The sequence below is a fragment of the Perissodus microlepis genome, chromosome 20 (assembly GCF_051167445.1).
Source record: "Perissodus microlepis isolate ML-2025 ecotype Zambia chromosome 20, ASM5116744v1, whole genome shotgun sequence".
Lineage (NCBI taxonomy): Eukaryota > Metazoa > Chordata > Actinopteri > Cichliformes > Cichlidae > Perissodus > Perissodus microlepis.
The window spans coordinates 24,974,454-24,987,654 of record NC_140480.1 but is presented as its reverse complement, the minus strand read 5'-3'; the positions used below and the strand labels follow the sequence as shown (position 1 = coordinate 24,987,654).

General features: G+C 38.6%; 1 protein-coding gene across 2 annotated transcripts in view; it reads left to right on the top strand.

Moving 5' to 3' along the window:
- The window catches only part of LOC146364623 (acid-sensing ion channel 1-like), a 62,245-nt gene extending 54,516 nt beyond the window's left edge, over positions 1 to 7,729 (top strand). Inside the window, exons 3-10 of one of the 2 annotated variants that reach the window (XM_084918400.1) lie at positions 188 to 338; positions 510 to 637; positions 1,665 to 1,815; positions 1,946 to 2,002; positions 2,317 to 2,470; positions 3,566 to 3,657; positions 3,742 to 3,821; positions 4,099 to 7,729. In XM_084918400.1, the coding sequence (XP_084774526.1) occupies positions 188 to 338; positions 510 to 637; positions 1,665 to 1,815; positions 1,946 to 2,002; positions 2,317 to 2,470; positions 3,566 to 3,657; positions 3,742 to 3,821; positions 4,099 to 4,218 (933 nt within the window). In that variant the 3' untranslated portion in view covers positions 4,219 to 7,729. Of the gene's footprint in view, positions 1 to 187; positions 339 to 509; positions 638 to 1,664; positions 1,816 to 1,945; positions 2,003 to 2,316; positions 2,471 to 3,565; positions 3,822 to 4,098 lie in introns of both variants that reach the window. The other variant, XM_084918399.1, reaches the window with a different exon arrangement.
- Positions 7,730 to 13,201: the final 5,472 nt, after the last annotated feature.

Below are 13,201 nucleotides of genomic sequence, written 5' to 3'. Positions count from 1 at the left end.
CCCTTTGTTTTGTTTTGTTGTGGTTGTTTTTTAAGGAAAATGAGTGCAGTGGAGTACCCCATAATTTTCCATTCAGTTGTATATTCCAGTAATATTGTGTGGTTGTGACAAAATTGACCTGACTCCTTCTCTGAGAAACATTTCTCTAACTGCTTAAAAAATTATATATCTTTCCTGTGTCACTCAGGTCTTCACTCGCTATGGGAAGTGTTACACCTTTAACGCTGGCGGTGATGGGCGCACTCCCCTCATCACCACCAAGGGAGGTATGGGTAACGGCCTCGAGCTCATGCTGGACATTCAGCAGGATGAATACCTGCCAGTCTGGGGAGAAACAGGTGAGAAGAAGCCCATTCACGTGGCAGGTTATAGCTGTCTGTCACACTGGTGCGATTGGTGTGTTGGTGTTTGTGGGCGTCGATACCTCAGAGCCTGAAACTCTTCTGCGTGTTTGGATCCTTAGTGAAACTCATTTTTACAGTGATCCCAAACGTTTTGTTTTCCTGCAGATGAGACTTCGTTTGAAGCGGGGGTCAAAGTTCAGATCCACAGTCAGGACGAGCCGTCCTTCATTGACCAGCTCGGATTCGGAGTGGCACCTGGGTTCCAGACATTTGTTTCCTGCCAGGAACAGAGGGTACAAACTGTTGCTTATTAATTCTTATCAATTATTACGTTATCATACTCGGCAAAGGAAGAGTTCAGAGACCTGAACAATTAATAATTTACTATAACAAAGCAAAGCAAGGTTCCATATGAGGAACAGACATGAAATAATCTGGTTTCAAATGATTGAAACCGTTTGGTTACCAACTGATTTCTTGCTATTTGATTGATTCATTGATTCTCTAATCAGCTTTCAATCAGACACATTTTGTCCTACAATTAAAAATAAAAGTACACACAAACCAAGAATGCATCTTTGGATCCTTTTCAGTGTTTTGTTTGGATAAAATCACTTTTACACAATGTCAGTCATACTTTTAGTGGTTTTAACTAACTTTATTTTGACCTTTCTGTTTTGTTTTGTTTCTGTTGAACGTATATAAATGCCTGCACTATCTCACAGTAAAAGGCACTTACTGGGCTTCTGTGGCACTTTTTATTTGACTGCGTTGTTTATTGTAGGCTGTGCTATTTTTACTCTTTATCATGTTGCTGTAGGACAAAGATTTCCCTTGTGAGACCTATTTATATAAATCTTAAATCAAACATTTGAAGAACCAGAAATACTCTGGTTTACCTTGAGCTTTAGTTTCAACACTGATATAAATATGAAATTGAAAATAATAGCCACAGCTGGTAAAAAAATTTCTGTGAATTATGGCAGATGTTTACAGTTTTCACTTTCCCTTTTCTTCGACTGAACAAAGTTAAACTGGAGCCTCTTTAGAATCTCTTCTTTTAAACTAAATGAGTGTTTTACTTTATTATTCCTAATAAAAAAGTCACATCCATAGCTCTGAATAATAGATTAGAATTATCCGCGGGTCAATTCAGACATTGTAAAATTTTTCTCCCATTTATGCAGTTGTAGAATTTTTAAAAAATTGATTCAGTTGTTTAGTTCTTGCTTTTCCCTGCAAGCAGAAGCCTGCTTTTTATTTCATGTGGTATTTATTTCTTATTTAAAACACTATTAAGTCGTTATGTGGTCATTGCAGCTGATATATCTCCCCCCACCCTGGGGAGACTGCAAGGTGACGCCAATGGAGTCGGACTTCTTTGACACTTACAGCATCACAGCCTGTCGCATTGACTGCGAAACGCGCTACCTGGTGGACAACTGCAACTGTCGCATGGTGCACATGCCTGGTAGGGATCCGGTCTTTCTCTGTGTTGTATCAGACTTACGCCGATCTGAGAAATTACTGAAGGCACTTCAAAGAAGGAAATCAAAGAAAAAATTCATTAACGTGAGTGTGTGTTGCTGCTGCTGCTGCAGGCGATGCCCCCTACTGCACCCCCGAGCTGTACAAAGAATGTGCTGACCCAGCTCTGGGTAAGAAAAAGGCTTCATACTCCTCTAAATCTTTAAAGAACAGCAACACACACACAAACAGAGCCATGTTTGCATCGCTTCACAGGACATCACATTTATTTCCTGCACATTTAACCAAAACCTGATATTACCTTAATATGTCTTTATGATATTAGTTCCCCCCAAAAAAGGAGAATGCACAGATTTATACCCCCAAAACATCAGAAAGACACACACGCGCACACACAGATGCAGGCACATCAGCTTGTGACATCTTGAAGTCGCAGTCGCACTGATTCAAAGGTCAAGCTGAACTCTGGTTTTCCTCTCTCCAGATTTCCTGGTGGAAAGAGACAATGATTTCTGTGTGTGTGAGACGCCGTGCAACATGACCAGATACAGCAAAGAGCTGTCTTTTGTCAAGATCCCCAGCAAGGCCTCTGCTAAATATCTTGCAAAAAAATACAACAAATCTGAGCAGTACATTAAGTAAGTATGTTTGGGTTTTCTCATTATTGTGTGCACAAAGCAAAGCCTGCGATGAATAATTATTTTATTACAGGATTATTGTATTTCATTGACTTTCACTAACAAAATATAAAAAAGAGCATTTTCAAAGTCCAATGTGTTCTTTCAAGATATTCATTTAGTTTAATTGTGTCCAGAAGCTAAACATTTTTAGTTTTCCTCTCAAATAAAAGAAAAAGGAAGAAAAACCCAACCTGAGAGGCCATCATCAATAGAAACATGTGCTGACTGATGACTTTCTAAATGGTTTTAAGGGGTGAAATAAAATCTAATACCAAACTGCTTTGATTCAGTTTTCATCAACTTATACCATCTTTTGTGCATTTTGATATTTTCTGATCATATTTCTGTACAGACAGACAGTAAGTAGGTGGGGCTTCTGCCTTCACAGTGAGAGCTATGTGCCCAAGATTACCCCATTATCACACTGAAATCTAGCTAGGAGTAGATTAAAACTGTATTAAACCCAGTGTTGAGTCAACAGGAGCGACCAGGATGGAGAGGATCAGGAATCAGTTTGGAGACAAAGTTACCCTGGAGTAACTTTGGAGGTGGCTGAGTTGAAGATGCCAAGATTTTCAGAATGATGGACCGGGAGAAGATTAGAAATGAGTATATCAGGCTGAACAGTTTGGAGATAAATTTAGAGAGACAAAGTTGAGATGCTTCAGACATGTGCAGAGGAGGGATAGTGGACATACTGGACAGAGGAAGTTAAAGATAGAGCTGTCAGACAGGAGGAAAACAGGAAGAGCGAAGAGGAGATATAGCGAAGGAGGACATTCAGAGGGTTGGTGTGTTGGAGGATGTTGGGATAGAGTGAGATGTGGCCTCCAAAGACAGAAGCTGAAGGAAGAAGAAAAAGATTGTCTCAAAAGCTGTGTTGTGATAACTTGGATGACATTGTCAGGGTCATATTTCAAACGTCGAACCAGTCCTTTCAGAGCCACTGACAAAGAAAACATTCAAATCTCATCTCTCAAGTGCTCTTAATTATTATTGAGCAGCTTCAAAATGAGGGATCTGTGTCTTCATTTGTTTATGTTGTCTCCACAGGGAAAATATCCTGGTTTTAGATATCTTCTTTGAAGCTCTCAATTATGAAACTATTGAACAGAAGAAAGCATATGAAGTGGCTGGACTTTTAGGTATAGCTTCATTTCTATCATATAACATAGACTGCTTACATTTTTTGTCTTCATGCATTTGTTATGAATATGCTTTCATTTCAGGTGATATTGGTGGTCAGATGGGACTTTTTATTGGTGCAAGCATACTGACTATTCTGGAGATATTTGACTACCTTTATGAGGTAAGACATAGGCATTTAAGAGGCCATATAGTCTGTCATTTTTAATATGCAAAGCTTTGGACTTGATGTATTTAAACCTGACCATAATTAGATCAGTAGGAGTGATCAGAGGAGACCGTATTTCACAACACAGTTTTGTTTTATTTCTGGCTTTGAAGCAGTGTTTACACCTCATATTTAGAAAATTGAAATAATTAAAAGCATTTCTTGTTGCGTTATGCGACTTATTTCTTTTCCTGCACCGACCTTGCTGCGACTGTGCTTTTCATCCCCTCAGGTAATGAAGTACAAACTGTGCCGCTGCTCCGATAAGAAGCACAAGCATAACAACAACAATGACCAGGGAACGGTCCTGAGCTTAGACGATGTCAAGTGTCACGTCAGTAACTTTCACTAAGCTTCTGTAGCCGGGGGCAGAGAGCCGTCGCACTCTCTCGCTTGTGAGCAGCTTCGTGGACTTTGTTCTTTGCAGGTTTTCTTTCTTTTCCCACTGCTGGAACAACAGAGGAAGTGTGTGAACTGTGCCTGATTAAGGTGTGTAAGCGGCATGATGAAATAGGGACGCGTGGCTGAGGTAAGTGGACGGCCACAGAGACGCGAGGGCAGGAGAACCAAGAGAAATAAAACTAAAAAATGTTAGAATAACTGCATGGTCTTCTGTAAACACCTTTTCAAGACGTAGTAACAGATACAGTAAAAGGTTACACAGGTTCATTATATGTTCAGTAAATCAGTGTTAGAAATCCCAGCAATGTGGTGTCAGTTTGACTGTTTTTGTGTGAAATAGTTGTTAATTTACAGGAATTTTTGTTTCGACTAAACCAGCTTTCTCTTTTACTTACAGCTGTCTTCCCCTGTTAAACTACGCATTCTGCCATCATACTGTACTACCTCGTCTCGCAGGATGAAAGTGCTAAAAATAATTTAAGTAAAACTGACTGACAAAAGGGTAACTTTCATGTAGAGTAGGCGGACATTAAAGAAAGCCCAACATTTTCTTGAAAAGTAGTCGCAGGCGGTTTTCACAGAAAGCATTTTGATGCGTCACAATAGGTAAAATCACAAATGTAAGGATAGCTGAGATCCATTTACTTTAATTATGGGTTCCTGCAGCTGGATGAATAAAATGTAATAAAATCTCGCTTCCCACCGTCACCACGTGCTTGCTCAGAGGGCATCATCTGTTCACTGCGGTTCTGTCTTTCTCATTGTAGGGTCTTTACCTTACAGTATAAAGCACAGTCACACATCTTTAGTTGTGAAGGGGCACTATGTAAATGAAACCTAATTGAACTTTTTAAGCCCAATAAAAATTAGTACACCCCGAATTTGTATTTAATTTTATAGATGTTAAATTGCTCATATTAGTGTAGCTAGGTCTGTTTGTAAATAGAAAAAGATTAAATAATAAGAGTAAGTGTAAGCTCTGTGAAAGTAGCTGTTTTGTTTTAGGGTAGTTATTTTCTGTCACATAAATCCTGAGGTAATGGTGGATGGTCATAATAAACATGGCCAGAGTTTCAGATATGTGTAAATAATCCCACTGTCATAATAACTTGAGATATCAGGACAAACCTTCTATTTGCAAAAGGCAGCCAATCAGACGAAAGTTGGCTGAATTGGAGAAGCGCTAAGAGTTTTTCTTCCCTTGAAGGGAGGGAATATACAATTGGTTACATTTGCTTGTCTGTCTGTTAACAGTTTAGCCTCTGCAGTTTTCAAGATATTATTTTCAATTTTGTGTGATGGTAGATATTAATAACAGCTCAAGCTGATTTCATTTAGGTGGAAATCAGGTCAAGGTGACATGTGAAAATCAGTAAAAACTTTATATTACCCAATGTTTTTAATGGCTCGTCTTCAAACTTCACAACAATATACAAGGCCTTTGGGGATACAAGTACCTGGGTAAGCATTTGACCTACACTGTTAGCACGAAGATCAAAAGTTCAAGAATCTATAACAAGTAATATCTCATATGAAAGGGCATGGAGGACACTTTTTTTTGCAATACAGTGCCCTGTGGTGTTGCAGTAACACCATGACAGGCTAACGTTATCATATTGTAATAAAAACACCATAAAACATCAAAGTTTTAGTCTAGTCGGTTGCTCTCTGAGTGCTCTTGTTTTTGCTTTTTTCAGACAGTGAATGAACCGATAAACTACCCAAAGGCCCAGCATAAGACACATAAAGAATAATTTGAACTGTAACTCATGTAGCCCTATTGTAATGTAGTCCACAATAAAAATACAGAATTGGAAATGAGCACTATAAGCTCTTTCTCACTTTCTCTCAGAAAACGTTTGTTTGCACATTTTCACCGCACATTCTTTGTTATAACCATTTTATGTATTTTTTTATGTATGAGAGTAAAAAAGGCCTACGTATGATTTTTATGCACACGCATAGTTTATACATCCAGCCTCTGATGTTGCGCGCGGTGTCGCACTTTGGCCCATCATATGACGCTTGTGAATGTTATCAGTAACCTGTGTGTCCTGCTGTAACAAGTTCAAATGCCCGCTGTGAAAAAGATCTGCCAAGGGAACTACTGGGTTAAACACGAGCAGGAAGTTAAAAACCAGTTGCTAGATTCCCCGCAAAAAAGATGTAATCGAACAATATGACAAAGAGACTTAATCATCGTGTACTGTATAGCTTTGCTGTAGAAATGAGAAATTTATCAACACGTGATGCCATAACATTCGTTTAAGAGAATGTCATTCATGTTTACATGCTTTTTCTCACATTTTAAGGAATTCTGCTTCTGTTGTGTCAACAAGGCTGGATCACATCAACTAGAATCAATATTTTGAATGTTTTTTTTTACTTTCGAACGCTTACTTGCATGTAGCACTGTACAGCAAGCATCCTATATGTACAGTTCATCCACACCTGCAGTTTGAGCCTTCTTCTGTCCTCGTGTCTGGGTGCATTTTGTGAGCATGTACTCATTTGCGGTTTTACAGCGATGAAAGAAAAGTGGAAAGAAACTGCCCTAAAATGCTCAACAGTGAGTGTGGTGTCAGGTAGATGGAGAAAATCTGAGCTCTGCGGAGCATGTGTGAGAGTTTCCCTCATGATTGTGTATATACCAAAATTAGGGATGCACCGATATATCGGCCAAACCTCGGCACAGCCTGATCTCGGCCTTGTTGACCATTCATTTCTCTGCAAACAAGAATGTATTTATTGACGTGAGTGTTTTCTGATCTTTTTTTCACAATGCCTAATGTTTAAGATGGTGTGTCAGTTCTGTTATTGAAAATTTGCTTGTCTTCCTGGCACAAGAAGGAAAAGCAAACAAGAACAAAGCGTGGCGTGCCCAGAAGTTCACAGTCGGTGCATCCCTACCAAAAATCTAACCATGTTTATTATTCTGCTCCTTGTTGTTCTCAACAGGAAGTGGGATCTGATTAGCGTGTAGCTGTGTGGTGTTACTATCAAGCACAATTATTCCATCAGTTGTAATTTAGTGTAAATATTACTGTTGACTGTGGATAATAATCCTTGTGTATTAGCATAGTCTGGTTTGTCTAACGGTGTACTTAATGGATTTATTACAAAGAAACTTGCTGTGTGTCTCAATTCATTTTTTCTTCTGTAAATGACTGTAAATTTGTTTATTTGTCAAAGACGGTTATAAAGTAGGGGGGGCTGTTTGTTTGTTTTTATTAATATTGCTAGAGTTGAGTCACAGCAGCCGTTCTCATCAGTACATGAGAATTAAATAGCCAGACTGTTGCTGCATGAGGTCGCCCAGCTTACTGCTTTTGTTTTTGCCTCCGTCTTTACTTTTGCCTTTTCATTTGTGATATGAAAGGACAGCTGTTTTAGTCTGGTGATGTAAAGATGAATAATGGACTTGAATCGGTTGTTACATTAAAGATCAAATGCTAACTGTATGTATCTCTTATTCATTTCGAGGAGTTATGTGTCATCATTTACACTTTTGTCATGAAAAATCAGGTAAAGGGTTCGAAAGATGGACTTCTGGCTTTGAAGAAATTTCTTTGGAGGCAGGAGCATGGCTGAATGTGGATCTGGGATGGATCCAGAGCCCGTTTTTCTAGAAAAAGCACAGTGGTCCTCCTCAGTGGAACATTGTAACTATAAATATATAATGTTAAATAATACACTGAAGGTTCCTGTGCTCATTTTAGCTGCAAAACAACACTTTCTTTTTTTAAATGGACTCCCCCCCTCATATGTCTCGAAGTGGTTTGGTCCGCTCCCCCAATTCCTTTTATACTCGTGCTTTTGTTAGCACCATGACCTCACTGTTGAATCCTGTGCTTCTGTGCAGCTTCTGTTGTTTTTACAGCAGTCTCTCGCTGCATGCTACGAGGGCAGGATGACATCTTCATCATCTTCAGTATCGTCAATGTGATCCTGATAATGATGATGATGATGATTTGTTCTTGTTGGCTTCAACTGACTCCCAGCTTGCACTGGGGCAGTTTGCAGCTGGGTGTGGAGTGGGCTGGGATGACATGTATAACAGCTGTAAAATATAGTGCACACACTCTGGGTTGGGGAGGGCTTGCTGACTTATGTGGAGGAATTCCAAGTATCTTGGGGTCTTGCCCGTAAGTGAGGGAAGAATGTGAACGTCTGACTGGGAGAGATTATGTTTTTGGACTAGTTTGGGGACTCTTCTGTGTGAGTTGGAGGTGGCTATGAAGCAGGAGGTCTGGGCATCTGTGCTTTCAGTGCTGCCCCTGGGAGTTGAGCTGAATAAGTGTGGAAAAGGGATTGGTGGATGGACCACTGGCCCCCTTTGAAAGATCCTGGGAAAAAAAACACTGGCTTAAGAACAAGCATATTGGCTTAAATTCACTATAACGTTTACATTTTCACTTATAAATGAACTACAGTAAATATCTCCTAGACTCTAATAACCCTGCAGCAACACAGCTTCACATATCAGACCAGTCAACTCTTTCTTTTTGAACTATTTTCTGCAGAGTAAGCTGGATTTTGTCAATTTGTTTTAAATTTGCTAAACCAGACTGCTGAGAGCACTTCCTTCCCGTGTTGCCTCTTCACCCACTGATCAACACTTACGTAACAAGGCGGTCCTTTGTTTGAGCCCTTTGGACCAAATAATTTTTGCCACAGTGAGCTTTTTGTGGTTTGCTCAAGTGACTTTTAATGTCCTGCTTATGTTTTAAAGAGAGAGAAGTTCAGAAAGAGCAGTAAAGTGGTAAAGAAAGAAAAAAATACACCACTACAATTTCACTTAGAAGTTCTTACCTGTCTAATGTTTATCCAACATTGTGCTATTGGTGCTGATGCATTAAACTATTAAAATTGGCCTGACTTTAATGTTCTGACAGTTTTTTCAGCCATTGAAGTGGACAGTAAACTCATAAACACTGCTACTAAAAAAGTTTTGTTTTATTTTAACTGGTGAAAAAAAAATGGTTTAACCACAAGCTAGCGCTACAACCAGAGACTAATATTAGATATGACTGCCATAATGGATTCCATGGTAAATATTTCACGGACAACTACTTCTTTTTTATGTTCAACGAAAATTATACTGGATGATCTTCAGACTATTTGCTGCTGCATTAACAATACAATGTGGTTTCTATACACTGTACATAAGAGATACTAGTCTCATTGTTAAATCTCTAGCTGAGTGTCTTGGCTGTTCTGATCTTTTGAGATCTTTTGAGATCTTTTGAGACTAGAGCCATGGCTGAATGAACATACGCGCTCCCTCAGACGTGACTACAGACGCGCTGAAAGGAGATGGAAAAAGGACAGATTGTATGTTTCCCTACAGATTTTAAGGACTCGTCTTTCTGCTTACCAAGAAGCTGTAAAAACTGCAAAGATACAGTTTGTCTCAAACTTAGTGTCAGTAAACAGTCACAGGCCTCAGGTACTTTTTAACGTTCTTAATCGCTTTCTTAGTTTATGTGATAATTCTGGAGTCACTTCTTCACCAAGTATGTGCGATGATTTTTTAGCATTTTTTAATGACAAGATCCTATCGATTAGGGCCCTTGTCTCGTTGTCTGCTGCCTCAGATCAGAGTCCTTCTCCTGTGTGCTCAGCTGTCTTAGAGCAGTTTGATCCCGTCTCCCTTAAGGACTTGACCGCGGTAGTTAGTAACCTAAGATCATCACACTGCCCCTCTGATTGTCTTCCCCCGAGCTTGCTTAAAAGCACTTTTAATACTGTTGGGCCTTTTATCCTGAGATTAATTAATACGTCCCTTGCTGCAGGCTGCGTCCCATCATGCTTTAAACAAGCTGTAGTTCAGCCTCTTCTTAAAAAACAAAACCTGGACCCAACTGTTCTGTCCAACTACAGGCCTATCTCAAAGCTTCCTTTTCTATCTAAAGTCTTGGAGAAAGTGGTCTACCTACAGTTGCAGGACCACCTTAATTTTAATATGATCTCTGAAAAATTTCAATCTGGTTTTAAATCACTACATAGCACTGAGACGGCACTTTTAAGGATTTTTAACGATATTCTTTTAACTCTGGACTCTGGCAGCCCTGCTGCCCTTTTATTGTTGGACTTGTCAGCAGCTTTTGACACGGTCGACCATGACATCCTGTTATCACGGCTAGAATTTCACGCTGGCCTAAAAGGATCTGCCCTACAGTGGTTTCGTTCCTATTTGTCAGAAAGGTTTTTTTTTATGTCAATATGGGCCCCCACAACTCCAAAATAGCCCCTCTTAAATACGGTGTACCTCAAGGCTCTATTTTGGGTCCTGCCCTGTTCGCACTCTATTTGTTGCCATTGGGCTCCATCTTCTCGCGGTACAGCATTTCATTTCATTGTTTTGCTGATGATTTGCAGATTTATCTACCTTTAAAAGCAGGTTCAGACCATCCGCAGCTCTTATTACGCTGCCTTGATGATGTCAAACAGTGGTTGTCATTAAATTTTTTAAAGCGAAATGAAAATAAAACTGAGGTTGTCATTTTTGGCAACTTTAATCATATCGACAGCTCTCTGGGCACCCTTTCCTCGTATTGTAAAACACATGTAAAAAGCCTCGGTGTCTACATTGATGGTTCTTTTAAATTGAATAAGCAGGTGAGTGCAGTAGTTCAGTCCTGTTTTTTTTCAGTTAAGACAGCTAGCCAAGGTAAAGCCATACCTTCCGGCTAATGTCTTTGAGCGTGTTATTCACCTTTTTCTTACTTGCAGATTGGACTACTGCAATTCATTGTATTATGGTCTAGATCAGGCCACCATCCATCGTCTTCAGATGGTTCAAAATGCTGCTGCTCGCCTGCTAACTGGTACCAAACGGAGAGAGCATATAACCCCAGTTTTAGCTTCTTTACACTGGCTTCCTGTCTCCTACAGGATCCAATTTAAACTTCTACTTTTTGTTTTTAAGTCACTTAATGCCCGAGCCCCTCCTTACCTGTCTGAGCTCCTCTCTGCCTATGCTCCAGGAAAAACCACGAGGTCTAGCTCAAAACTAATGTTGTCCATCCCACGGACTAACCTCAAATCCCGTGGTGATAGATCCTTCTCTGTGGCAGGTCCCAGACTTTGGAATAGTCTCCCCTTAAATATTAGATCTGCACAAACACTTGAGCAATTTAAATCTGTACTAAAGACACATTTCTATGCCCTGGCTTTTAACACACTATGACCCAAGCATTTTGGTCTTATTTGAATTAGTTTAGTTATTGTTTTAATTCTTTTACTGTCCTTTTATTGTTTTTTATTGTTATTATTGTATTACATTGTTGCTTTTTAATACCATTTTTATATTGTTAAGCACTTTGTGCAGCATCGGCTGTTTGAAATGTGCTATATAAATAAATTTGACCTTGACCTTGACCTTTTAAATCATTAAATAAGCCTATACCCAAAAACTTAGGCTGCCTTTACTGTTGAACCTATTTACTTTTCTAATCATTGGGATCCATAACTTACACCATCATGCTGTCTTCGATGAGATTTTACAAAATAGACCGACACCATAAAGTCATCAGGAAAATGTTTACTGAGGTTATCAAGGGAGCCAAATGATCGCTATCCCTCTAAATTCTATACAATCTGACTTTTTTTTTTCCTCCAGAGTAGTCGTCCCCTGCTGATCATTAAAAAGAATGCACGTTTAAAGTGTTTACATATTACCCTAAATTAAAAGACTCGAAAAAGACCTATAATGCCCTCTGTATTATATTTGATACACGTGTTTCTGAGACCTCTATCTCATCAACATGATCAATACTTGCCGTAATTTCAAAATGTTATGGACAAAACTCTTTTTTTGTCTAAAATTAACATTAAGTAAAAATACTTTAAAGCACAAGAATGGAGAATAAAGGACTCATTTTGGAAGTAGAGATGTATGAGTATGCAGTCACTACCACCCATGAGAAAATATCAATATAGGTAAATATTTCCATGTAATATTGTTTCTGCCACTGAAAAATAAATAAATAAAAGTTGAAATCTCAACTTATCACAAAATTTGGAGTTACGTATCTGAAATTTTCAAGCACTTTTCTAAGTATAACTTAAAAGTTTTAGTTTCTAAGAACATTTTCAGTTAAAGTTTGAAGATACTAACCTGAACATTAATCCTGTTTCATATTTTTTGTTTTGTTTTTTCCCCTCAGTCAAAATTTCAGGTATCTTAGTATCAGGTTAGATTATCAAGATAATCCACTGATTGCCTTGCTTTGATTGTCAATAACAAGGAGCTCAAGGAATGAAAACTTTAATATTTACTTTAATGTTTTTAAGCAACTGTTTTATGTAGTCAAAATAAAAAATGTTTTATATGGAAATGTTTTATCTGTGTGAATATAACTGTTAAATAATCACCTTGACGTTACAATTTTATGTCCTGTTTAAACAAATGTTTTGTATCATTAATCCAGTAATTTATTTAAACTACAACTCCCAATACTTTTGTTTGTTTGTTTTACAGGAATTGGCAAAGCCCCCATATGTTATCATATGTCATTACAAGATTTGATTTAGTTGTAATCATTTAGTAATTGTTGCTAAGTTGGTAATTATTCAATAATTAACCATCTCGTTTTGTCAATTACAATTGTAAGATATGTCATTAATCTAAATCTACGTCTGGTGAGTATATATTACACATATACAGACAAGATAATGGTTTAGATTGTGTGTTAGTATGTCAGCATTGATCAGCATTGATCATCTATATAATTCAAACAACCATAGTTCAGGTATTAAATTAAATAAAATAAAGACTATTTGTGGCCAACAGCTTGGCCGCCTCTGGGTGAAAAGTCACTTGCACATGCAGATGATGTGAAACCATAAAGGCTGACATGGAGACTTTGGCCCCAGTCTAGCATGCTAGCCTCTGCTCTGATGGCCTTGGCCTTGCTTTAATGGGCGGG